The 27694-nt window shown below is 38.5% G+C and overlaps 1 protein-coding gene across 1 annotated transcript in view; it reads right to left on the reverse strand.

Moving 5' to 3' along the window:
• The window catches only part of TEX15 (testis expressed 15, meiosis and synapsis associated), a 77925-nt gene that overhangs the window by 29623 nt on the left and 20608 nt on the right, over nt 1-27694 (reverse strand). The window contains 2 exon segments of the mRNA XM_033848878.2: nt 5736-5901; nt 14195-14345. Coding sequence (XP_033704769.1) covers nt 5736-5901; nt 14195-14333 — 305 coding nt within the window. The 5' untranslated portion in view covers nt 14334-14345.

The following is a 27694-nucleotide window of genomic DNA, read 5'->3' on the forward strand; positions in this document are numbered from 1 at the left end:
GACCTGGAGGTGCTGCTGAGAACCCCAACAGCCATTGTAACCTCTGCAGACCCCTGGCAGTGCTTGCCAAAGACCACACAAATTGTCGATGTTGTGGATCCCAATGGCCTGATCTACTGAGTTACACCACAATCCCCAAGACATGTAGCCACCACATGCCCCTCCACTTGGCACCTCCAGCACTAACCCAGGGTCACAGCACTCTCCGGCATGTCCCCACCCCAGGTGGAAGTCTTTTCTTAGCAAAGTCAGTCCATAAAGTCTCTTCTTTAAATGTGCAGACACCTATGCAAGGCTAAAGGACCATGAAGAATCAGGGAAACGTGACTCCACCAAAGAAATACAGTAAACCTCCAGTAAATGGCCCCCCAAAACTGGAGATACAGGATTTGCTACATACAGTTATGTAGGTCATAAGTCTGACATGGGTCTCATGGGGCTAAAATCAAGGTGTCATATAGACTGAGTTTCTTTCTTAGGCTCTAGGGGAGGATCTCTTTCCTTGTTGGCAGAATTCAATCACCTGCAGTTGGAGGACTGAGATCCCACTTCCTTGCTGGCTGTTAGCCAAAAGCGATCCCCAAATTCCAGACAATACCTGCGTTCATAACACCTTTCCTGCATCCTTAAAGCCAGCAAAGGCAAGCTGAATCCCTCTCATACTTTTCTTTCTTCCTTCAGTCTCTCACTCTTCTGTCTTCCTCTTAAGTTTTTATGATTAAGAGCTCACATCATTAAATTGGGCCCACCCAGATTACCCAAAATAATCACCCAAACTCAAGGTCTGTGACCTCAATCACATTTGCAAAGTCCTTTTTGGTAGGTTAAAGGTTGTGGGGATCAGAGTGTGGGCATCTTTGGGGGAGCATTATGCTGGCTACCACAGGAAGAATCTGACCTTATTTAGTCCCTCAACAATATTAGGAACTCAAGTTTCTTTTCCTTGACTCTCTACACTGATGTCCATAGCTTTATCTTTATCTCTGCCTGGCTCCTCTTGTGGTCATAAGAGAGCTGCCAGCAGCAACTAGGCCTACCTGCTCCCTTGCCCACAGACACCAATAGAGACAGTGACTTCACCTTCCCAGGATTTCTAAGAAAGCCTCATACCGTGTTATACTGAACCATATTGACTATGCTTGTACATCAGTAAACCAACAAAGGCAAGGGGAATGGGACAAAGAATAGTTTAGACTAATTACATGAGACAATCTAGAACTATTAGGGAGGCTGCAGTCTACTCGTTCGGTTATCCTTTAGTCACACCCTTCTTCCAACACTTACACTTTCAAAAATGCTCATGCTCACACTGAGCAGGTCAATCCACCTCACAAAACGGGAACAATCCAGTCTCATCGAGTTACTGCATCTAACTTCAGATCAATGATGTGAGTAATACGCCTTCCCTTAAAGTGGGTCTGGAGGTAGACTCATATAGTCAACATCCATTTAGGCAGCATATGGTTACAAGGTTAAGTTACCTACACGAAAAATAAACCGGTGAAGAAAACGTAGGGTAACCACAATTAAATTTAGAGAAGTGAAGAATGACACAATGGTCAGTGTTAACTGGCCCTTAGCACAAAGTATATCCTTCTAGAAAGAAATAGCTAGGATTCTTGGCCCTCAAAATTCCAAAGGCTAGGAACCATAGCATAATCTTGTTTAGACAATGGTTGTCATTAGGAATTTCAGTCTCCTGGCAACAAGCCTCTGAGACCCTCCCATTTCCCAAGGCCCTGAATTTAGAATGGTCATTACCCACTGCATTACAATTTGAAACTATCCATTTCTTTCCCCAGACTGCATTTAAAATATATCTTTATTGCATTAAGTTGAGTAGTTCCATTTACCAGGTAGAAAATGCTTAAAAGGACGTATCTGGGAAAGGCTGAAGGCAACAGATTTGTGCCTCATACTTACTTCAGATTTGCCTCATACTTATCTCTTGTTAAATCTCCTTTCTTTCAAACCCATATTCACACTAACTTTGGAAAAGATGAATGCTTTACTTCAAGCTAATCTTGCAAAGCTGATCTGTAAAACTAGGCCATAAGTACAAAGGATTTTTTTTTTAACCAAATCTGAATTTTAAAGGCCTCTTGGATCTAAGCAGGAAATGGGTAGGGCACTTCAACATCCTGAATTTTTTTTGTACAAGTTCCCCCCAAACCACAGCCTCATAAAATATATGGTCTGTGCCCCCACATATCATCCACTTCCCATTTAGGAACAGTGAGACATCCTTATTGCCCTCTTTCCAAGTTAAATCCATATCTTAGAATCTTCCACTAGCAAGTGGAAGTACCAAGTTCAACACCAGTACCAAGTTCAATACCAGTTTAAATGCTATTGACTTCAAGTATGGAAAACCATTCAAACTGGCTTAAAATTGAGTTAACTTCTTCTTTTTTTTTATACATTTATTTATTTACTTATTTTTGGCTGCGTTGGGTCTTCGTCGCTGCGTGCGGGCTTTCTCTAGTTGTGGAGAGCGGGGGCTACTCTTCGTTGCGGTGCACGGGCTTCTCATTGCAGTGCCTCCTCTTGTGGAGCACGGGCTCTAGGCTCATGGGCTTCAGCAGCTGTGGCACGCAGGCTCAGCAGCTGCGGCACACGGGCTTAGTTGCTCCGCGGCATGTGGGATCTTCCCAGACCAGGGCTTGAACCCATGTCCCCTGCATTGGCAGGCAGATTCTTAACCACTGCGCCACCAGGGAAGTCCCAAGTTAACTTCTTACAACAAGAAATTCAGAAATCAGGCAGTCTTTATCAGTTGACCTATTCCACAGCTCCAGATGTTTTCAAGGATTCAGGTTTTTTCCATCTCTCTGTTTTGCTGTCATCACCTCAGAGGGTCATCCAACTGGTGTCGTCATTATTCCAAGAGTGCGGCCATCAACAGGTTGAGCAACATGCTTCCTTGTTCACAGCAGATTGGCTTCTCTTTTCCAGAGACGCCCCCCCCCCCCCACCGCCCACAAGCCAATCTGTCCTCAGTGTGTCACTGGCCCAAACTGATTTAGTTCTGCACCCTCTCCCCAAACCAATCATTGATAAAAGTAGATGAAATTAAGCATGGACGGCTCAGTCCACTCACCTGGGGTAGAACGTAAACTGAGATGCCAAGTACAAATTTAACCACAGTGTCAAGATAGGTACTGACAATTTTTAAAATGATACCCTTTCACATAAATTTGAAATGTTTAAAGGTAAGTTATCTTAAAACAAAAAAGGGTCAAACTGATACAAATAGCACAATATACTTAAGAAGAAGTGAATTCAGTTCTCTTTTACCCATTAAGACCAGCTCAAGTTCTTAACTCTTCAGAACATCTCTCAAGACTCTTACGAAGAATACTCAATCCCTCATCTATGCACCTACCTCTTACTATAACGTTATTTTATATTTAGCTGTATGTCTTCTCCACTGGAATGTAAACTCTTTACGGCTGAGGAGAAAACATTCATTTTTCTCTGAGGGTATCAAATACAACATCTGACACAGTAGGCACTCAAATGCTCAATGAATGACTTAATACACAGATGTTTAGATGATTAACGTGTTTTTGCTGATTTCACACTTAAGAAGTGGTAGATGCAATGTGGATAAAAAGTGGAGACAGGGGAGTTCCCTGGTGGCCTAGTGGTTAGGATTCTGGGCTCTCACTGTGTGGCCTGGGTTCAGCCCCTGGCTGGGGAAATGAGATCCCGCAAGCTGTGCAGCACGGCCAACACAACAACAACAACAACGACAAAGAAGTGGAGATTGGTATCTTTCTGGAGCTACTTGCTTTTGCTGAGATCACAGATTTATAAACTCCTCTAAGGGGAACAATAAAAAGAAAAGCTAGAGGCAGTCAATGTTATTAATACTTTCTCTTTTCATCTCTCCATCCTATTTTTCTCTTCTGCTAACCAATTCTGATCTTTCCTTTTATTTTTTTTTACCTGTGCCTAAGGCTACTTAAGGGTACTTTCCACCTTCATTGATTTAAAACAATGAAATAAAAATGTAACTTAATTTAACAGTTAAGTGCTCACTGTGTTGCCAGACTCGGTTCCATACTATGGACACAAAAAACAAATGAGATAAAACTCATAATGTAGTAAGGGAATCAGACAAAACCAACATAGTGTGGTAAGTCGTGTAAAACGAATATAAAGTACTATGGGAGATAAATGAGTTTGTCTAATTGGGCAAATACCTAAGAAACCAATAAATCCTATACACATTAGTCATTCAGAATGTTCTATCAAGTCTTGTATTGTTGGGTAGTTGTTCTAACTTTTCTGTAATGTTAACAGGGAGAAATAAATGGTTGAAAATTAAGTGTCAGGGGGCATTATGAAAAAGGACACAATTTAAAAATGCCTAATATAACCAAAATCAAGGAACAATGCAGGAATTCATTTTTGATCAAACTACTATTTCAATCTGGAAGGGGCAGTGTATAGCCAGTCCATTCTACTTTTGCTCAAAACTGTGATTTTTAGATGAAAAAATATGCCATCAACTATTTCTGTCATTCTCACCAATTCTCCCCAACAGACAACAAGTGGGGTAGCATGTCTGAGTCAAGAGGAATTGATTCTAAAACAAAAAAAAGAGACCAAAAACATTCCAAAATGAGTTCTAAGTGTGGGTCCATCAAACTATAGTTATGTTCTAAGTTAAAAATGCAAAATGGTGAAGGAGGCAAGTTCAGAAAATGAAAATGCTAAAACTGTGTTCACACAAGATCTAAACGTATTAAATACAAAATGTTTACAATGAGAACTCTGCATGTGCTCTTATTTTTTCTTACTAAGATAACATAATGGGGCTTCCCTGGTGGCGCAGTGGTTAAGTATCTGCCTCCCAATGCAGGGGACATGGGTTCGAGCCCTGGTCCAGGAAGATCTCACATGCCACGGAGCAACTAAGCCCGTGTGCCACAACTACTGAGCCTGCGCTCTAGAGCCCGCGAGCCACAACTACTGAGCCTGCACTCTAGAGCCCGTGAGCAATAACTACTGAGCCTGCGTGCCACAACTACTGAAGCTCACGTGCCTAGAGCCTGTGCTCCACAACAAGAGAAGCCACCGCAATGAGGAGCCCATGCACCACAACGAAGAGTAGCCCCTGCTCGCCACAACTAGAGAAAGCCCGCGCGCAGCAACGAAGACCCAATGCAGCCAAAAATAATTCATAAATAAATAAATTAATTAATTAACTAACATAATGGAATGTGCCTTCCCAAAAACCAGAAGGGGTACTTTTTAAAAGTGTCAGAAATTGTGGCTCTAGTGGAGTAGTTGGAAATAGCCAGATACAACTCTGCCAAATTAAAACATCAACTCAGTCTCTGAAGGACTGAGTCAAGAAAAAAAATTCCATTCTAAATATTTTAAGTGCTATTTTATATTATGCAGGAGGCACAAGGATCTACAAAATGGCTCCTTAATAAATGTGCTGATGTATGCTTCTGAAAAACTTACAAAGATTAAAAAAGAAGGGAGTGTCTGAAGTCTGGTTACATTAATGTGCAGGACTTACTAACCAAATCTCACACTTAGCTTTTTACTATTACAGAAGGCTATGAGATGGCAACAAAATAAGGAATAAAACACCTCTGTACTTATTTTCTCAGTAATACTTATCAAATCTCAAATGGCAGAAATAACAGATTCGTATAAAACCTCACAGCAAAAACAAACAAAATCTCAAACTTCCTTAGGTCACAGTAACTTACCTCTTAGAAGTAAAATTTTTTTCCAGCTCTTCATTATGAATCAGTTTTGTATCTCCAAACTGCCATGAAGACTGTAGATCACAGCTTACATCAAGGCGGCACTGATTAAGAGTATCGTGTATGAAATTATACTCTCTAGTATTGGTGCAACAAGGTGACAAGTAAACTAAAAATAAAGAAAAGGGCAAGTGGTTATTTGTGTTTAAAATGACATCGTTGGGACTTCCTGGTGGCGCAGTGGTTAAGAATCTGCCTGCCAATGCAGGCAACACCGGTTCAAGCCCTGGTCCTGGAAGATCCCACATGCCACGGAGCTACTGAGCCGGTGCGCCACAACTACTGCAGCCTGCGTGCCTAGAGCCTGTGCTCCGCAACAAAGAGAAGCCACCGCAATGAGAAGCCCACTCGCCGCAACTAGAGAAAGCCCGTGCACAGCAACGAAGACCCAACACAGCCAAATAAATAAATAATAAAATGACATAATTGTACATCTGCACAATCACAACTGTGTATCAATATAAGACACAAAATAAAAAAATATTTGGAATTTTCTTTAACCATCTGGAGGCATTTATATTTAAGATTCTATAACAGTAATACAGACTTCCTATACCTTGTATAAATGAAAATATGAAACTTGTTTTTCTCCACTACCTATAGGGAGTTCTTAAAAGTTGACGCAGATATACTAGATAGTACTAAAATTCAGGTGACTTGTTTTCAACTTAAGATGTACAGACTCTATAACATACAGTGCTACACAAACCTGGTAGCTACTGTTAGTGCATGAATATTTCTTGAATTTCCCCCAAATAAGGCAACCTATATACTAGTAAACTGGTTATTTCGACTTGCAAAAATACCAGAACATCACTGTACACTCTTGGCTGACGTGGTGGCATGACCAAGAGGCACTCTTTGAGAAGACAATAAGCAGTGTTTTAAGCATTGCTATATTAAGTAGATGCATAAAAGAATAAAACCCTCAAGGAAGAGGACTTGGAGGAAACTGGGGAATCCAGTTGATTCTTGTTATTTGGCGAAGGTATAGTCTATTAAAGTTGCTGCCAAGAGTGAATTAGTGAATACTGAACTATTAATCTTAGGAGAAATACAGGGTTAGGTTCCTGTCAGCCTCTGGTCACATTTTTGACAACTGGAATGCCATCTGCAGTAAGTTTGTTTGCCAACATCCCGGTAAAACAAGCCAGTCTCATCAGGGATGGAAACTTGCCACATAACCTTTTCTTGTATAACACTTAGCAGGTGTCTTTAAAATTCTCCCCCAGCCTCCTGTTCTGCAGAACCTGCCTACCTGCATCCCTTATCACCTTTTGAAATGTGTGAGTCAGCCAGCACTAGCCAAGAGGGACCTAAGATTTTCCTGCCCCTGGGGACCATGACTGAAAGTCTCTTTGGCTTTTTGCCTCACAACAATGCTGCCCACAAGCTATTTATTTATTTATTTATTTATTTATTTGTGTGTTGGGTCTTCCTTTCTGTGCGAGGGCTTTCTCTAGTTGCGGCGAGCGGGGGCCAATCTTCATCGCGGTGTGCGGGCCTCTCACTGTCGCGGCCTGTCTTGTTGCGGAGCACAGGCTCCAGACGCGCAGGCTCAGTAGTTGTGGCTCACGGGCCTAGGTGCTCCGCAGAATGTGGGATCTTCCCCGACCAGGGCTCGAACCCGTGTCCCCTGCATTGGCAGGCAGATTCTCAACCACTGCGCCACCAGGGAAGCCCGTCACAAGCTTTTTATTGGTGGTCATCTCATGAATCTATAAATGTAGATTCCATCCTTTCCACAGGAAAGGAACCACAAATGTTCCTTTAACACTTTCTGGAGAGGCTTGATGTACAAACTGGCAAATTTCCTCTTCCTTTTCCTGAAGGTTCCATACTGTTGGTCAACAGCACTATAACTTACCTTACAGTGTAGCTTTTGTGACACATATTTTCTCTGTAAGGCACATCATAGACTCCTTGAGCTTAGGAACACTAGACAGCATTTCAGCATGATATGGTGGAGACCATTTTAAACGTAGACATCACCGACAAAAATGCAAACAACACAGCACTAAGTAGATGACTAAATGGACACTTATTTATAATGAGAGCTGGAACAAGATGCAGAGCTCCGTCTCATCTGGCCTCATCTAGGAACGTGTGCATCAAGTGACTCAAATTTTTCACCACTCGCACGTGTCTGCAAATGACTGTGAAAGCACTGCTGCTGAGTACTGATGCTGGGGGTTACAAGCAAATTTTCGCAAGTAGGAGAATTTGCAAATATGGAATCTGTGAATAATGAGGAACAACGATATATATAATTTAAACCAATTTCCATGTATATGAATCTAATTAACATAAACAATAGTCCTTTGTATTTAACAATCAACAGAGTAAGTTATAATGGCAAAACTAATACAAAATATTACAATCCTCTGTTTATCAAAAAAACCTCATTCTTCATCCCCTTCCCATCTTAAATTCTATTATTAAATTAAAATAAAATTAATCCAAGTAAAACTAATTTTCGCTTTAATATTTGTAACAATTTAATTGTTACAAAGTTTGATCATTTCATAAGATATGAGATATGATTTTGTGCATGTATGCCTGTGTTTAACTTCTTATTTTGAAGTGAATATAGATCACACAACATTCTTATAGAGGCCCTGTATACCCCTAACCCAAACTCCCCGGTGGAAACATTTCATGTAATTATAATAAAATATCAAAACCAGAAAAATGACACTGGTATAATCCACAGTCCTCATTAACATTGTACCAGTTTTATGTGCAGTTATGTGTGTGTGGGTAGTTCCATGCAATTTTATCACGTGTAGATTCATGTAACAACCACTATAATCAAGATACACAACTTTTCCACCTCTCATGCTACTCCTTTACATACAGTCATACTGGTACCCCACACCTCTTCTCTTCCTCTCAATCCTGGAAACTACCAATCTGTTCTCCATCTCTGTACCCTTTATCATTTCAAGAATGTTTTGTAAATGGAATTTTGTACTTCAACCTGTGGAGACCGGCTTTTTTCATTCAGCATATTCCCTCTGAGATTCAACCAAGCTGTTGTTGTTCCAGTAACTCATTTTTTAAAACTGATGATAAGTATCCCATGGTATGGATGCATCATACTTTAACCACTCACTCACTGGAAATCAGGGTGATTACCAATTTCTGGCTATTACAAATAAAGGTGCTATAAACATTTTTGTTTGGACTTAAGTTTTCATTTCTCTGGGATAAATGTCCAAAAGTGCAATTGCTGGGTCATATGGTAGTTGCATGTTTAGTCTTTTAAGAAACCATCAAACTGTTTTTCAAAAAGGGGCTGAGCTATCTTATCTGACCATCGGTTGCATGACTGATTTGGCTTCCCCATATTCTTCCTAGCTTTTGGCATTACTATTCTTATTTTAGCCGTTTTAACAAGCATGAAGTGACACCTCGCTGTGGTTCTGATTAGCACTTCCTCAATGGCTATGATGAGCATCTCTTTGTGTGCTTATCTGCCATCCACACCTCTTTAGTGAAATGGCTGTTCGTGTCTTTGCCTGTTTTCTGCTTGGTTGTAACACTCTCTTTTCCCTTACTACTGAGTTTTGAAGGTGCTTTATATGTTCTAGATGAGAGTCCTTGGTTAGATTTATGATATGTAAATACTTCCCCCCACTCGTAGCTTGTCTTTTCACCTTCCTAACAGAGTCTTTCACAGAACAAAAGTTTTAAATTTTGATGGAGTCCAGTTTACCACATTTTTTTTTGGATTGTGCTTCTGGCATCATGCTAAGGACTCTTCATCTAACCCTAGATCCTGGAGATGTTTTCTTCTAAAAGTCTTACAGTTTCCCGGGATTCATTTTGAATTAATTTTTGTGTGAAGTTAGGGTGAAATTCTTTTTTTTTTTTTTTGCCTATGGATAGCTTTCAATTGCTCCATGACATCTGATGAAAAGACTACCTTTCCTCCACTCAATATACCCTTGTTAAAAACCAACTGAAAGGAAACCAATTGAGCATATTTGTGTAGGTCTATTTCTGGAATCTCCATTCTGTCCCACTAAGTGTCTATCTTTGTGTCTATCTTTGTCAATGCCACAGTGTCTTGATTATTGTAGTTACACAGTAAGCCTTAGTATTGGCTACAGTAATTCTAAACACTTCTATTTCAAAACTGTTTTCGCTATTCTAGTTTCTTTGTCTTCTCATGTAAATTTTAAAAATTTATTTATTTATTTTTGGTTGCGTTGGGTTTTCGTTGCTGCGCGTGGGCTTTCTCTAGTTGCAGTGAGAGGGGGCTACTCTTCCTTATGGTGCACGGGCTTCTCATTGCAGTTGCTTCTCTTGTTGCAGAGCATGGGCTCTAGGCGCGCAGGCTTCTGTAGCTGTGGCTCGTGGGTTCAGTAGTTGTGGCTCATGGGTTCTAGAGCGCAGGCTCAGTAGTTGTGGCACAGGGGCTTAGTTGCTCCGCAGCATGTGGGAATCTTCCCAGACCAGGGCTCGAACCTGTGTCCCTGCATTGGCAGGAGGATTCTTAACCACTGGGCCACCAGGGAAGTCCCTTCTCATGTAAATTTGAGAACAAGCTTATTTATTTACAAAAGGTCTTGCTGGGATTTTGATAGAAACTGCAATAAATCTACAGATAAATTTGTGGAGGACTGACATCTTCATTATGTTGAGTCTTCTAATCAATAAGCACAGTAGGGCTTCCCTGGTGGCGCAGTGGTTGAGAGTCCGCCTGCCGATGCAGGGGACACGGGTTCGTGTCCCAGTCCGGGAAGATCCCACATGCCGCGGAGCGGTTGGGCCCGTTGAGCCATGGCCGCTGAGCCTGTGTGTCCGGAGCCTGTGCTCTGCAACGGGAGAGGCCACAACAGTGAGAGGCCTGCGTACCGCAAAAAAAATAAATAAATAAAATAAGCACAGTATACCTCTCCAATAACTTAGAATTTCTTTGATCTCTTTCATCAGCACTTTGTGGTTTAAAGCATAAAAATCCTGTATATATTTTATTAGTTTTATACATAAGTATTTCATGTTTTGAGCTATTAGAAATGGTATTATCATTTTGATTTTCATGGGTTCTTTGCTAGTATATAGAAATTCAATTTATTTTTGTATTTTGATTTTGTATTCAGTGACCCTGCTTAACTTGTTAGTTCCAGGGTTTTCTTCTTTTTCTTTTTTGTAGGTCCCTTGGGATTTTCTATGTAGACCATTGTGTAACCTTCAAATAGGAACAGTCTTATTTCTTCCTTTCTAATTTCTATGCTCTGTGCTTTTTATTCCATTTCCCTGACCTTTTGTGCTGGTTAGAATTTCCAGTACTATGTTGATAGTAAGAGTGGTAAAAGAGAACATTCTTGCCTTCTTTCCCTACAGAGAAAACATTCAGTTGTTCATCATTAAGCATGATGTTAGCTATGGGTATTTTTTACATACTTTTTATCAAGCTGAGGAAGTTCTCTATTCCTAGTTGGCTGAGTCTTTATCAGGAGTGATTTTTTTGTCAAATGCTTTTTCTGCAAAAATTGATATGATCATGTGATTACTATTATTTATCCTGTGAATACAGACTGACTTTCAAATACCAAACCAGGCTTGCATCCCTTGAATAAAACTCTCTTAGTTATAGTATAGAATTGATTTTATACCTTGCTAAATACAATTTCCTTATATTTTGTATAGGATTTCTGTGTCAAGGCTCATGATGCATATAGGTCTGTAGTTTTCTTTTTTTTTTTTTGGTATTACATTTATTTAGCTTTGGTACCAGGGTAATATTGTCCTGATAAAATTATTCTCTCCTCTGCTATTTTGTGGAAGAAATTGTAAAGAATTTGTATTAGCTCTTTTCTTTAATGTTAAGCAGAATTCTCCAGAGAAACCATCTGGGCCTGGAGATTTCTTTTGCAACAGTTCCTGTGGGTTACTTGAACATTTTTAAAACAGCATTTTGATTTATCGTGTTTTTATAAAAAACTTTTAATTCTGAGATAACTGCAGATTCATATGAAGTTGTGATGTATAATAGAGAGAGATCCTATATCCTATTCACCCAGTTCCCTTCAATGGTAACATCTCACTTTATAATTGCCTTAAATACCTCCTCTACATATACCAAGAATCACATTGAAGAATGTCATACTTTTTGTTCCAACTGTCAAACATAATTAAAAAACTCAAGAGGAGGACTGTCTATTGTATTTCCCTATATTTTTACTCTCCGTCGTTCTTCCGTCATTACAAATGTTCCCACCTTCTTTCTTTTGTCATTTTCTATTTTGAGAACTTTGTTTAGCCATTCTAAACTAAGATCTACCAATAAAAAATTCTTAGTTTTACTTCATCTGAGAATGTCTACTTCAGTTCTATTCCTGAAGAATATTTTTTCTGGGGACAGTTCTTTTCTTTCTGCACTTAAAAAATGTTGTGCCACTTCCTCTGGGCTCCATGGTTTCTAATGAGCAATCTCCTGTCATTCAATTTTTTCCCCTATAAGTAACATTTAGTTGCTTTCAAGATTTTTTCTGTTCTTAGTTTTCAGAAGTTTGATTATGATGTGCCTTGTCAGAGACTTCTCTGGGTTTATCGTGTTTAGGGTTTATTCAACCTTTTGATTGTACAGGTCTATGTCTTTTGCCAAGTTTGGGGAATTTTCAGCCAGTATTTATTCAAATACTCTTTCAGCTCTATGCTCTCTTCTACTTTTGGGGCTCTGAGGACAAAGACATTAGGTCTTCTATTATTATTCCACAGGTTCCTGAGGCTCGGTTAATTTGATGTGTTCTCTGTTGTTTAGGCTGGGTAATTTCTGTTATTATATCTTCAAATCCACTGCTTCTTTCCAAAGTCTTCTTGATTCTTCTCTGGAACCCATCCAATCAGTTTTTTTATTTTAATTATTGTATTTTTTTCAGTTCCAAAACTTCTACTTAATTCTTTATTACATTTTCCATTTCTTTGTTGAGATTTTCCATTTTTTCATTTGTTTCAAGAGTGTTTGTAATTGCCTGTTGAAACATCATTACGATGGCTGTTTTAAAAGCCTTGTCAGATAATTCCAACATCTGTTTTATCGTGATGTTGGCATCTGTTGATTCATCTTTTCTCATTTGAGTTGGGATTTTACTGGTTGTTGGTATGATGAGTGATTTTTTTTAAATATCTTGGTCATTTGGGGTATTGTTAAGAGACTCTAGATCATATTCAATCTTGTGGTTTAACAAGCCTCTACTAAAACTAAGCCAGCAAGGGACTGTGCCAGTAGGGAAAGGCTGGGGGTGGGGAAGACTCTGACTCTTTACCACCAGGACATCCTGGCTCTCTACAAGGTCTCCACGGACACCCTTGTTGGGCGGGGGGAGGGCTGTCTTGTTACCATGAGAAAGGGGTGCAGGTCCATGCTCCTGACTCAGCCTCCACTGACACTGTGGGAGGGGGACAGATGCTTTATTACTGGTGTGTGTGACAGAGTCTAGGCTCCCCACTTGGCCTTCACTGACTCTACTCCCACTGAGAAGGGGCAACTCATCACCACAAGGCAAGAGTAGAAACCCACTGACACTGAAGGGGCACAGGATAGCAGAGAAAGGAACATATGAAGTTCCAAGAAGGGGAGAGGCACAGGTGGAAGGGGAGAGGCACAGGTGGAAGTCTAGGCCCTCCACTTAGCCTCTGCTGACAAAGGTGTAGGGCCTATTTCTTTTTATTCCCCCTAGTGTTTTGCAGGAATAGCATGTTCACTGTCAAACAGGTTTCTGTCATTCTAGGATACCCCATTCCCAGTCCCTGGCAAGACAGAACACTTTTCTTAGGACTTTTTGTGTCTGTAAAAGTTGGCATTCCTGGGTTGTGGTCACCCAATCTGAGATGTGGAGGAAACAAACAGAAAATCCAGAGAACTTAATGCTACAACACTCCGTAACTCCCAGGGTCCCACACTGATCCAACTTCTTCTCTCCACCATTCAAAGTCTTCTTATGTTTGTTTTATGTATGACGTCCAGTGTTTTTAGGTGTACTTAGTGGGAGGGATAGGAGACATGTGTCTATTTTATTTTGTGTGGAAACAAAAGTACATGTGTATTTAAGGAATTAAAAGCCTGACTTAACCTAATTTTATGTAGAGTCAAAATAGAAGACGAGGGCTTCCCTGGTGGCGCAGTGGTTGAGAGTCTGCCTGCCGATGCAGGGGACACGGGTTCGTGCCCCAGTCTGGGAAGTTCCCACATGCCGCGGAGCAGCTGGGCCCGTGAGCCATGGCCACTGAGCCTGTGCATCCGGAGCCTGTGCTCCGCAACGGGAGAGGCCACAACAGTGAGAGGCCCGCGTAACACACACACACACACAAAAAGAAGACGAGCATAAACTAAGAATCAGAGAAATGTAGTAACAGTTATGAAATAATCCCATCTTCCATAGAAATATTACCTTTCTCAGCTGTCCTCCTGATCTTGGGAATGGTGAATTTTTTCAAGGGATTGACATCTATACCAGTAACAAATAAAGGTTCAGTAGTTGAGTTCATTTTCCATGGCATCTTGTATTTAGCAGTCTTTTTCATTTCCATTTTGCTGGTGGCCTAAAATCAACCCAAAGTTATTAAACAAAAGGTCAATAAATACATAAGAGGCAATGGCAGTAAAACTATTTAAAAGTTATTACATGAAATCGAATAAAGATATATTTTTGGTCACACTCACAACAGATTTCAATCTCAATTTGGCAGGTTACCCAAAAGAGAAAATGAATTAACAATTTTGGGTTTTATACAATATAAAATATTTATTTTGTAGTTTCTAATATACATTTTCCTTGCAATTTAAAGCCTGTGTGTTTCCGAAAAGCTTAATAACATCCAAACAACAATTTCTGTTAACATTTGGTTAAGCTCTTGCCAAGTATCTATTTTTTAAAGTGTTTTTCCTATACACTTCTGTGAATTGAATGATATTCTCTAAATTAGAATCTTTGGCTTTGGGAGAAACTTATGAAAGTTTTAAACCAACTATTGCATGGCTATCCCTACAACTGATAGCCTAAAACAGTCACTATCACTCACTGGCTATTGCTCCACAGTATTACTACCAATGGTTTAAGACATCATATATTGTTATACTACTAGTAACATATTCCTTTTCCTTCCTCCTCCTTTCAACCCTTTTCCCCAAACATACACACACATTGATTAACCTTTCCAGTAGAACTCATACTGGATATCAAAGGAAAGCTATGGTGCCCACACACAGAGAAATATATGCAAAGATATATTTTTCATACCATTTCATAATATGTTTCCTGGGCCTCCTGATACCTATCAACTGCTTAGTTCAAGCATTAGATCACAATCCAAATTAAGAGGTGCCAAAGTTCTACATAAGGGTCACAAAGGAAAAGATTCTAGTGAAGGTTCACAAAGGATTATTCCCCACAATCCCCACTCCTTCACCCTTTATGAAAGGTGATCTTGCAATCAAACATGGATCAGAACAGGGAACCAACCAAGACCTCTAGAAAGAGAAGAAAATCAGCCTTTCTCTCATCCAGTCATGTGGACAGACACTAGTGGTGTAGCCTACTAACAAGAATACCCTTAACATATACTAGCTCCAGAGATATTTGTCAAGACTGCCATGTTCATGTGGAAGTTTAATAAGGTGGAAAAGGGAGAAAAATTTACTTAGAATAACTTTTATTACAAAAAACTCTTCAATTCATCATGTTCTATACCTATTGCACGCAAAGGTATACAGCCATCAGTTAAATATACTTTATACTTGAAGAGTCTCGTGCTGTGACAATCAGTATTTTCTTTAACTACAGTAAGATGGGTGATATTTCAGCTATATGGTTCCTTAAAAAATGTTTCTCTAGTAGAATTTACTAATAAAGACTTCTGAAATTGACTCATTTTGTTCCTCAGTGCAATACTTAGCCACAAAGTAGCTATGTTAAAAATCGTCTGATGAAAGATGAATATTCAGGGAACAATGTATTCAACGTCCTTCATTAAGTAAGTTGTACCCAGCAAGTTTTCAAGTATAATCTTTCAGGTAGGAATAATACCCCTTTTACTTCAATCCAAACAAATCAGCCACATTAAAGTGGTAACAAATTTATATATTTCTTCACGCTTATAGATCACAGTCCCAGAACCACTTATTTATGTTATTTATTTTTATATATATGTGCAAAAATATATGTTATATATTGCAAAATATATACAATAGTCCTATAACCATTATCTATGTATTTATATATATTATTTATTTTTCTATGTATAAAAATGAAATCATAAAGTTTGAATCCAGGGAGTTCATTCTGTGGCTGTGCTATGGGGTCCTGGATTATTCTAGGTGACAGTAAAGAGAAAAATCAATACTAAAAGCTTCAAGAATAGTTAATACACAGGACACTGAACTTAGTAGGTCCTTAACAGATACCAAAACGGATGAATGAACTAAAGATCAAACAAAGAAACCAAAAACAGAAAGCTTCCCCAACAACTAAAACATCTATTCATATAGGTCCTAAGAGCACGTATATTATGAACAACTATAAGTCAATACATTTAAAGATTACACAAAATAATAAATTCCAGGAAAAAATTTACTAAAGTTGATTCAAGAAGAAATTAAAATAATGCATCATCCTATTACTACTAAAAGGAAGTTAAATTAGTAGTTACAAATTGATTCTAAAAATGAAAACGATATTACTATATCATAAATAAGCCAAGTACATCCCAGAAATGCAAGAGAGATTTAATAACAGGAAATGGGTATACTTCATTTACTACATAAACCTATTAAAGGAGAAAAAATCAAGTGACTATCACAACAGATGAAGAGAAAGCACCTAATCAAATTCTAAATTCACTTATAATTTAAAAAATAGTCTTAGTAAAGGAAACATTCATAACTTGATGACAGGTATCTGCCGAAAATTTATAGCAAACTGGTAAATGTCTGATGCACTACCTTTTAAATTTAGAATAAAACAAGGATACCACTATCTCTGCTTCCTTTTAACAGTGTCCTGGAGGTACTCATAAGGGCAGAAGACAAGAAGTAAAAGGTATAAAGGAACTAAAAAACTAAAGGGGAAAGGAAAAGGGCTTGGGAATTTCTGGGAGTGACAGAATGAGTCTAAGCTTGTAAGAGAAAGCTTAGACCCAAATAACAGATGAAGAATGAATTTTAGGTAAAAGATCATAATGATTCAAATTTTGGTTCTACTATTAATTAACTATGCTGTTAGGCAAAATATCTAACTTCTCTGAGACTAACAGTATCCATACCTCACATGATTGCAGAAGCCGGTAAAAAACAACTGCACACTATGAACTGTTAGTGATATCCTGAAGCCTATAATGTGGACCCAACTTACAGAGTTTGTCCAGAAGCAGTATTGTAAAGATAACTAGGTTAGAAGTCAAGTGATATTGGTTCTAATTCTCGATCTGCAATTAACCAATTAACCTCAGTTAATCAACATGTCACTAACTTCCTTTGCAGTGCATTACTCTGCTTGCATTATGAATGCTAATACATTCTTCAGAGGCAAGTTAGCAGCAAAGGAATAAATCCCTTTTATGTCAAATAGCCAGTCTAAAGACTTAAACCTCTTAAAGTTTATCTTAAAAGAATATTTGTACTGAGTTTCCTAAAACTATCATTAAAAATTAAGGACCTGAATGCTTGAGACCACTGGTTATGGATTAGAGATTACTAAATAAACCTGCAAAATCTTTTACCCGCTTACTATCAAAAAATCTTGGGCTTCCCTGGTGGCGCAGTGGTTGAGAGTCCGCCTGCCGATGCAGGGGACACGGGTTTGCGCCCCAGTCCAGGAAGATCCCACATGCCGTGGAGCGGCTAGGCATGTGAGCCATGGCTGCTGAGCCTGCGCGTCCAGAGCCTGTGCTCCGCAACGGGAGAGGCCACAACAGTGAGAGGCCCGCGTACCGCAAAAAAACAAACAAACAAACAAAAAAAACCAAACTTTACAGAACTTGGTGTTTCAATTGAACAACTTAGAGAGCCCTAGAGTTTCTTTAATAAGACTCAACTGCTATCAGTTATGAAAAGGTTTCCTAGTATAACGCAACTCAAGATGACTGTAGCTACATGAAGCATGAGAAAGTTTCTTTTTCAGTTCCCGTTCAAACTTCCACATTCATCAGTTTGTTGTTAACTTACCTTTAACATCTCTAAAAGTTTGCTAATCTCTTTTTAACAAAAACAATGACTCAGTTTCAGGATTTTCTGGCAAATGACACTGTTCTGTTTTATTTTTACAATTACCTTTGATTTGTTTCAAATAATACAGATTTTCTACTTATTTTCCATCCCAAAATATACTTAAGTTAAAAATAAGTCTATTATAAAATATTAAAGACACTATTCTAACAGTGATATGCAGATATGGCAAAGATCATCCCTCTTCCAGTAATCTCAGGAAAGAGTTCCTGATGAATAAATAAATGACGAATAAATAATGTTCTTGAAACCTGAGTCACAAACACATAAATTCTAAGTTCTTCAGCAGAATTCTAAATGGTTAAGAGTAAGAATTACTTCTGATAAAAGGTTAAATCAGGGCTTCCCTGGTGGCGCAGTGGTTGAGAGTCCGCCTGCCGATGCAGGGGACACGGGTTCGTGCCCCGGTCTGGGAAGATCCCACATGCCGCGGAGCGGCTAGGCCCGTGAGCCATGGCCGCTGAGCCTGCGCATCCGGAGCCTGTGCTCCGCAACGGAAAAGGCCACAACAGTGAGAGGCCCGCGTACCGCAAAAAACAAAAAAAAGGTTAAATCATATCATACATATGATAAACTACATACACATTTAATGAGATTAAGTCAAGAATCCCCCAGTTAATAAAAATAGAACTACCATATGACCCAGCAATCCCACTACTGGGCATATACCCTGAGAAAACCATAATTCAAAAAGAGTCATGTACCACAATGTTCATTGTAGCACTATTTACAATAGTCAGGACATGGAAGCAACCTAAGTGTCCATTGACAGATGAATGAAGAAGATGTGGCACATATATACAATGGAATATTACTCAGCCATAAAAAGAAACGAAATTGAGCTATTTGTAGTGAGGTGGATGGAGCTACAGTCTGTCATACAGAGTGAACTTAAGTCAGAAAGAGAAAAACAAATACTGTATGCAAACATATATATATGGAATCTAAAAAAAAAAAAAGGTTCTTATGAACCTAGGGGCAGGACAGGAATAAAGACACAGACGTAGAGAATGGACTTGAGGACACAGGGAGGGGGAAGGGTAAGCTGGGATGAAATGAGAGAGTAACACTGACATATATACTCTACCAAATATAAAATAGCTAGTGGGAAGCAGCTGCACAGCACAGGGAGATCAGCTCAGTACTTTGTGACGACCTAGAGGGGTGGGATGGTGTGGGTGTGCGGGAGGCGCAAGAGGAAGGGGATATGGGGATATACATATGAATATAGCTGATTCACTTTGTTATACAGCAGAAACTAACACAACATTGTAAAGCAATTATACTCCAATAAAGATGTTAAAAAAAGAAGGCAAAATTAAAAAAAAAAGAATCCCCCAATTAAGACAATATGATGTCAAAATGAAATATATTTTAGTCCAACTTTTCACTTCATAGATCAGGGGTTGGCAAACTATAGCCTATGGGTCAAATCCAGCCCATTACTAGTTTTTGTAGGGCCCACAGCTAAATGACTTTAAAAAAAAAAAAGGAATAATATTTCATGTCACTTGAAAAATTATATGAAATTCAAATTTAAGTGTCTGTAGTAAGTTTCACTAGACTATAGCCACACTCATTCATTTACCTATCTGTCTATGGCTGCTTTCCTATTAGAATAGCATAGCTGAGTAAATATGACAGAGACCCTACAGTGCACAAAGACTGAAATATTTACCATCTAGCCTTTTACAGAAGTTTGCCAACCCCTGTTATAAATGAAATAACTAAGTATCAAAGAATTGGAACAATAAAAACTAGGTCTTTTTTTAAAATGTCTTAAGTTAATCTTTTTTTAAAAAAAAAATTTATTTATTTATTTTTGGCTGTGTTGGGTCTTCATTTCTGTGCGAGGGCTTTCTCTAGTTGCGGCAAGCGGGGGCCACTCTTCATCGCGGTACGCGGGTCTCTCACTATCGCGGCCTCTCTTGTTGCGGAGCACAGGCTCCAGATGCGCAGGCTCAGTAGTTGTGGCTCACGGGCCTAGTTGCTCCGCGGCATGTGGGATCTTCCCAGACCAGGGCTCGAACCCGTGTCCCCTGCATTGGCAGGCAGATTCTCAACCACTGCACCACCAGGGAAGCCCAAACTAGGTCTTATGATTTCCACTTTGCAGCTTTTTCTTCTATACTCCCATTGTCTCAATTATCTCTCCACCATATTCTGAATTTCATTCCTACCCACTTTGCTTCTCTGTATCCAGCCCTACAGCATTTAAACATACTCACCCGATGAAGTAAAAAGCGAAACACACAAAACTTGCCAGGGTCAGACAGATTTGCCCTTATCTATATCACCTCCTACTTCCTCCTCAATCTATTGTGATTTCCACCTTCATTACTCTACCTAAACAGCAATCTTTGTTACCAATGATTTCCACGTGAGTCTCTCATCCAGATAGTACATTTCTGGCTCATAACTTACTTGGCCTCTCTATCTTTGAAACTTGTGACCGATCTCTTCCTGAAACACTACGCTGACTTGAAATACTGCCCTGACTTCTGTGACGTCATAATCCTGATTTTACAGCTGCTTCTCAGGTGGTGTTCTCTTAGTCTCTTAGCAACCCATCTGTTTTAACCTGACCTTTATTATTGTTTTAATTAATTTTCATTTTTATAAGATAAATTTAAAAATATCCTCTTAAATTTTCTTTTAGTATTTTTTCTAACTAATCTTTGTAAATAAAAATAAAACTTTGTGTTTTTAATTTGCATTTCTTTCATTATTAGCGAGACTGAGTCATCCTGTTTTTCTGTGAATCACTTGTTCCAATCCTTTTCTCGCTTTTTTTGTTAAAATGGTCTTCAGTTAATGATTTATAAGGACTCTATATACACAAAAATTAGTTTTTGCCTGTCATAAGTGTTGCAACATTTCTGTCTTTTAATTTTGTTGATGCAATTTTCCTCCCATAGCAAAACTTTAATTTTTGTGTTGTCTACTTTCTGAATATTTTAGTATACTGGATTTTTATACTATCACCAGGAGTATATATACCCTCACTAACACGTGATACTTGCAAACTTTAATTTTTGTCAATCTGATGCAAATATCTCACTGTGGTTAGTTTGCACTTCTCTGGTTTTTTATGAGACTGATCTTCTACTGGGTGTATTTATTGGTCATTTGTGTTTTCACCATTGTGAAATGCCTGATTAAGTTTTTTCCCACTTAAAAAAAAATTTCCTTCCTTTTATTTATTTATTTAGGCTAAGTCAGGTCTTAGTTGCTGGCACGTGGGATCTTTTGTTGCAGCGCGTGGGCTTCTCTCTAGCTGTGGCATGTGGGCTCCAGAGCACATGGTCTCAGCAGTTGCATTGCACAGGCTCTCTAGCTGTGGCACGCGGGCTCCACAGCACATGGGCTCTGTAGTTGTGGCATGTAGGCTCAGTAGCTGCGGTGCATGGGCTTAGTTGCTCCGCACCCGCTGCATGTGGAATCTTAGTTCCCTGACCAGGAATCACACATGACTCCTCTGCGTTGGAAGGTAGATTCTTAACCACTGGACCACCAGGGGAGTCCCCCACTTTTCTATAAAGCTGTTTATTCTATTTAATGTATCTGTAAGGAATCTTTGAGATACTAACTCTTCACCAATTATACTTGTTGCAAATAATTTCCCCTATGTTTTTTAAACTTGCCTTTTCACTTTTTGAAGAGAAAAAGTTAATTTTTTAATGTAGTCGAAATTTTCCTTTATATTTGGTGCTTTCTTTTTCACTTTCGATCAACTTTGAGAAATAATTATCAAAAGTAGCCAAGATGGTGGAGTAAAAAGACCGTGAGTTCACCTCCTCTCATGAGCACACCAAAATCACAACTATCTGCAGAACAACCATCAATAAAAAAAAGACTGGAACCTACCAGAAAAGATCTTCTACAGCTGAAGACATAAAGAAGGAACCACATCAAGACCACTAACATCAGGGACTTCCCCAGTGTTCCCGTGATTAAGAATCTGCGCTTCCACTGCAGGGGGCGCAGGTTTGGCCACACAGTGTGGCCAGAAACAAAACAAAGACCACTAACATCATACTCAACGGTGAAAAGCTGAAAGCACTCCCTCTAAGATCAGGAACAAGACAAGGATGCCCACTCTTGCCACTTTTATTCAGCACAGTTTCGGAAGTCCTAGCCACAGCAACTGGAGGAAAAGGAAATAAAAGGAATCCAAATCGGAAAGGAAGAAGTAAAACTGTCACTGTTTGCAAATGACATGCTACTATACATAGAAAACCCTAAAGGCACCACCAGAAAACTACTAGAGCTCATCAATGAATTCGGTAAAGTTTCAGGATACAAAATTAATATACAGAAATCTGCTGTAATTCTATACACTATGAATGAAATATCAGAAAGAGAAATTAAGGAAACAATTCCATTTACCACTACATCAAAAAGAATAAAACACCTAGGAATAAACCTACCTAAGGAGGCAAAGGATCTGTACTCCAAAAACTATAAGATGCTGATGAAGGAAACTGTAAGACCACACAAACAGATGGAAAGATATACCACGTTTTTGGATTAGATGACTCAATGTTGTTAAAATGACCATACTACCCAAGGCAATCTACAGATTCAACACAATCCCTATCAAATTAACAATGGCATTTTTCACAGAACTGGAACAAAAAAAATTTTAATTTGTATGGAAACACAAAAGACCCCGAATAGCCAAAACAATCTTGAGAAGGAAGAATGAAGCTGGAGGACTGCTCCCCAACTTCAGGCTCTATGACAAGGCTACAGTAATCAAAACAGTATGGTACTGTCACAAAAATAGACACAGAAATCAATGGAACAGTATAGAAAGCCCAGAAATAAACCCATGCACCTGTGGTCAATTAATCTACCATAAAGGAGGCAAGAATATACAATGGAGAAAAGATGGTCTCTTCAATAAGTGGTGCTGGAAAAACTAAACAGCTACACTTAAAAGAATGAATTAAAACATTTTCTACCACCATTTACAAAAATAAACTCAAAATGGATTAAAGACCTAAATTTAAGACCAGATACTATAAAACTCCTAGAGGAAAACATAGGCAAGACACTCTTTGACATAAAATCACAGCAATATTTTTATGGATCCATCTCCTAGAGTAATGGAAACAAAAATAAACAAATGGGAACTAATTAATCTTAAAAACTTTCGCACAGCAGAGGAAACCATAAACAAAAAGAAAAGACAACCTACTGAATGGAAGAAAATATTTGCAAATGATGTGACCGACAAGGGATTAATTTCCAAAATATACAAACAATTCACACAGCTCATTATCAAAAAACAAACAACCCAATCAAAAAATGGGCAGGAGGGAGATGCAAGAGGGAAGAGATATGGGAACATATGTATATGTATAACTGATTCACTTTGTTATAAAGCAGAAACTAACACAGCATTGTAAAGCAATTATACCCCAATAAAGATGTTAAAAAAAAAAAATGGGCAGAAGACCTTAACAGACATTTCTCCAAAGAAGGCACACAGATGACTAATAGGCTCATGAAAAGATGCTCAACATTGTAATTATTAGAGAAATGCAAATCAAAACCATAATTAGGTATCACATCACACTGGTCAGAATGGCCATCATCAAAAAGTCTACAAACAATAAGTGCTGGAGAGGGTGTGGAGAAAAGGGAACAGTCCTACACTGCTGGTGGGAATGAAATTGGTGGTCATTATGGAGAACAGTATGGAAGCTCCTTAAAAAACTAAAAATAGGGTTACCATATGATCCAGCAATCCCATCACTGGGCATATATCTGGAGAAAACTCTAACTCGCATGTACATGTACCCCAATGTTCATAGCAGCACTATTTACAATAGCCAAGACATGGAAGCAACCTAAACGTACACTGACAGATGAATGGATAAAGAAGATGTGGTATAAATATATACCATAATGGAATACTACTCATAAAAAAAGTCATAAAAAAGAATGAAGTAAATGCCATTTGCAGCAACATGGATGGACCTAGAGATTATCATATTAAGTGAAGTCAGAGAGAGAAAGACAAATATCATATAATATCATTTATATGTGGAATCTTAAAAAATGATACAAATGAACTTATTTACAAAACAGAAATAGACTCACAGGTGTAGAAAACAAACTTATGGTTACCAAAGGGGAAAAGGGGGGTAAGGATAAATTTGGAATCTGGGATTAACAGACACAGACTACTATATATAAAATAAACAACAAGGCCCTACTGTATATAGCACAGGGAACTACATTCAGTATCTTTTAATAACCTATAATGGAAAAGAATCTGAAAAAGAACAGATATATATGTGTAACTGAATCACTTTGCTGCACATCTGAAATACTGTTAATCAACTATACGTCAATAAAAAAATAAAAATTAAAAAAAAGAAATAATTATCCCTAAGGTCATTAAGATAATCTCCTATAGTCTCTTCTAAAAGTTTTATAGTTTTGCCTTTAAGTCTTTAATCTGATTGAAATTCATTTTTGTCTAAGGTAAGAAAGTAGGGCTCAGTTTTTCTTATGACTATCAAACTGTACTAGCATTGATTAGAACAATTTTTCCTTTCCCTATTTATCTATAATGCCATCTCTGAGAAAAATCAACTTTCTATATACACAGGAATTCTATGGTCTCTGTTCTGTTCTACTCTGTTCTGTTCTACTGGTTGGTGTATCCTGCACCAACACCATACCATAATAAATCTTGATATATGTCAGGGCATGGCCAAAAGAAAAAAAAACAAATCTTGTTCTTCTGAAGCATTTTTGCTCTTAAAAACACATTTTAAAATGAGCTTGTCTAATAAGGAATCTTGTTTAGGTTTTAATTAGAATTTCATTGAACCTACCGATGATCAATTTTACAATATTGCTTCTGTTTTTATGTTTTGGTTTTTTGGCCCCGAGGCATGGGGGACCTTAGCTCCCCAACCAGGGATTGAACCCGCACCCACTGCACTGGAAGGTGGATTCTTTACCACTGGACCACTAGGGAAGTCCCCGATGATCAATTTTAGGAGGAATGACATTGTTATACTAGTCTTCCTATCTGTGAACATGATATCTCTCCACTTATTCATCACTAATATCTTTCAACAAAGTTTTACAATTTTTTCCATGAGGGTTTTACACGTTTTAAAGAATTTATTCCAAGATACTTTATAATTTTTAAATTACTACACTGTATACCATGTCATGTATTTTTCAGATTTACATTTTATTCACTGCTAATATGTTTTAAATGGTGTTGATGATAAATAGCAAAGGATAACATTTATCTATAACACTTACTAGCTACCAGTTATCTAAGTGCTTTAGATATTGACTGATCCATTTAATCCTCATTATATCCCTATGAGATACCCTTATTTTTAAATTAGAAAAACAAGTACAGGGAAGTTAAATAATGTGCCCCAGGACACAAAGCTAGAAAGTGTTGAATCTGGAATTCAAAGCCAGGCAGTTTGGCATCAGATTGAATGCATTCAACAATGAGGCAAACCGACTTTCAGTGAAACTGATTCCTGCATATGAACTATCCACCTTGTTAAGTGTCTACTAATTCTAATAATTTCTCTCCATTAACAACTATATCCTCTATGAATAATGAAGGACAATATAATAATGACTTACAGTTGTATTTCTTCCTTTCCATTTCTTATACCATTTAGTTCTTGTGCTTGCCTTATCTTGCTGGCTAGGAATTCTAACATATGTCAAATATGTGATAATGGCAGGCATCATTGTTTTTTTCCCTTGATTTAAAATTTTTTAAGGGAATGTTTTAAATCTTCTGCAATTGAGTGATAAATGTTTTTTGGTAGACATGCTTACAGCATGTTACAACAGGTTAAATTTTCCTGGGTATAAAATTCTAGGCTGCCTGCTATTTTCTCTCAATACTCTGAAAACGTTATCCCACTACTTACTGTCCTTCACTGCTCTTGTCAATGAAATTGCCTGTCATTCACTTATGGGCAATCTTTTTATCTGGCAGCTTTTAAATTCTTCTCTTTGGTGTTTTGCATTTTCATAATGATGTTTTAGTCTAACTCTTTTTTTTTTTTGCGATACGCGGGCCTCTCACTGCCGCGGTCTCTCCCGTTGCGGAGCACAGGCTCCAAACGCGCAGGTTCAGCAGCCATGGCTCACGGGCCCAGCCGCTCCGCGGCGTGTGGGATCTTCCCGGACCCGGGCACGAACCTGTGTCCCCTGCATCGGCAGGCGGACTCTCAACCCACTGCACCACCAGGGAAGCCCTAGTCTAACTATTTGATGGACTTTTTGTATCCAAGGTTTCATATCTTTGACAGTTATATGAAATCCTCAGCAACTTTATCTTTGACTATTGCTGTGGCATTGTTCTATTTCCTCAGAACAGGACTTTTAGTTAACTATGTTCAAACTTCTACCTTTATTCTTCATATATCTTAACTCCTAATTCATATCGTTCATGTTTTTTCCTTAGGCTGCATTCTCAGTAAGTTGATTTAAAATAAATGAAGTTGGTTTAATACACACCCACAGGAAACAAAGGTAGAGATAATATGGTATCTGAATTTGCTTAAAACATATATAGTTTGTAACTGCTGAAGCTTAAAAACAGGCACATGGCAGTATTTTATTCTCAGGTATGTTTGCATTTTCCATAATAAAAATAGAAATATAAGAGTGCTTGGTTAAATGTGCATAAATTATCCAAAAGAAATAGTTGCCTGTGGAGAAAGGAACATTAGATGATTTAGAAATGGGGAGGAGGGAGATTTATCAGTTTCTGTCTTTATTACCTTTTCATTTTTATCTTTGTAAATGTATATCCTCTTAAAAATTGAAAAGACTTCCTTCACTATTAGTGAAAACTCCCTTCACTCCCTCCCCATAGCAACAAAAAATATAACATACCTAAGAATAAACTTAAAAATGGACTGGGCTGGGGCTTCCCTGGTGGCGCAGTGGTTGAGCGTCCGCCTGCCGATGCAGGGGACCCGGGTTCGTGCCCCGGTCCGGGAAGATCCCACATGCCGCAGAGCGGCTGGGCCCGTGAGCCATGGCCGCTGAGCCTGTGCGTCCGGAGCCTCTGCTCCACAGCGGGAGAGGCCACGCCAGCGAGAGGCCCGCGTACCGCAAAAAAAAAAAAAAAAAAAAAAATGGACGGGGCTGACATGAAGACTTGTAAAAAAAAAAAAAAAACCACACACACACACAAAACTCTGAGGGTTATAAAAGTTTTGCTTAAAAGCATAATATGCACTTTATCTTTGAGCAGAAGTATGTATTATATTGAATATGCAAAAATCTTCCCCTATTAAGCCTTTAAAGTTGATTCAATCTCGAGGTTGACAAAAATAATATTAAAGGTCATATGGAAGAAAAAAACAGAATGAAATTCTGAGAAATAATTAGAGGAGGAAAACTGGCACTATTAAATATTAAAATTTATTTAATAGTTACAGCAATTATAATTAGCTAGGTACACTACCACTCAAATCCAGATTCTATTAATAAGAAAGAAGGGATCATGAATAATAGGCAACTTGAAACTGTGCAACTGACTCAATAATAAACAATGGAACACCGTGGTCACGAAAAAGACCAGAAAACCCCATGCTTTTTAAGATGCTATTATTGGTATTCCAAATCAGTAGGAAATCTATGGTACTGATTA

The sequence above is a fragment of the Tursiops truncatus genome, chromosome 21 (genome assembly GCF_011762595.2).
Source record: "Tursiops truncatus isolate mTurTru1 chromosome 21, mTurTru1.mat.Y, whole genome shotgun sequence".
Classification (NCBI taxonomy): Eukaryota; Metazoa; Chordata; class Mammalia; order Artiodactyla; family Delphinidae; genus Tursiops; species Tursiops truncatus.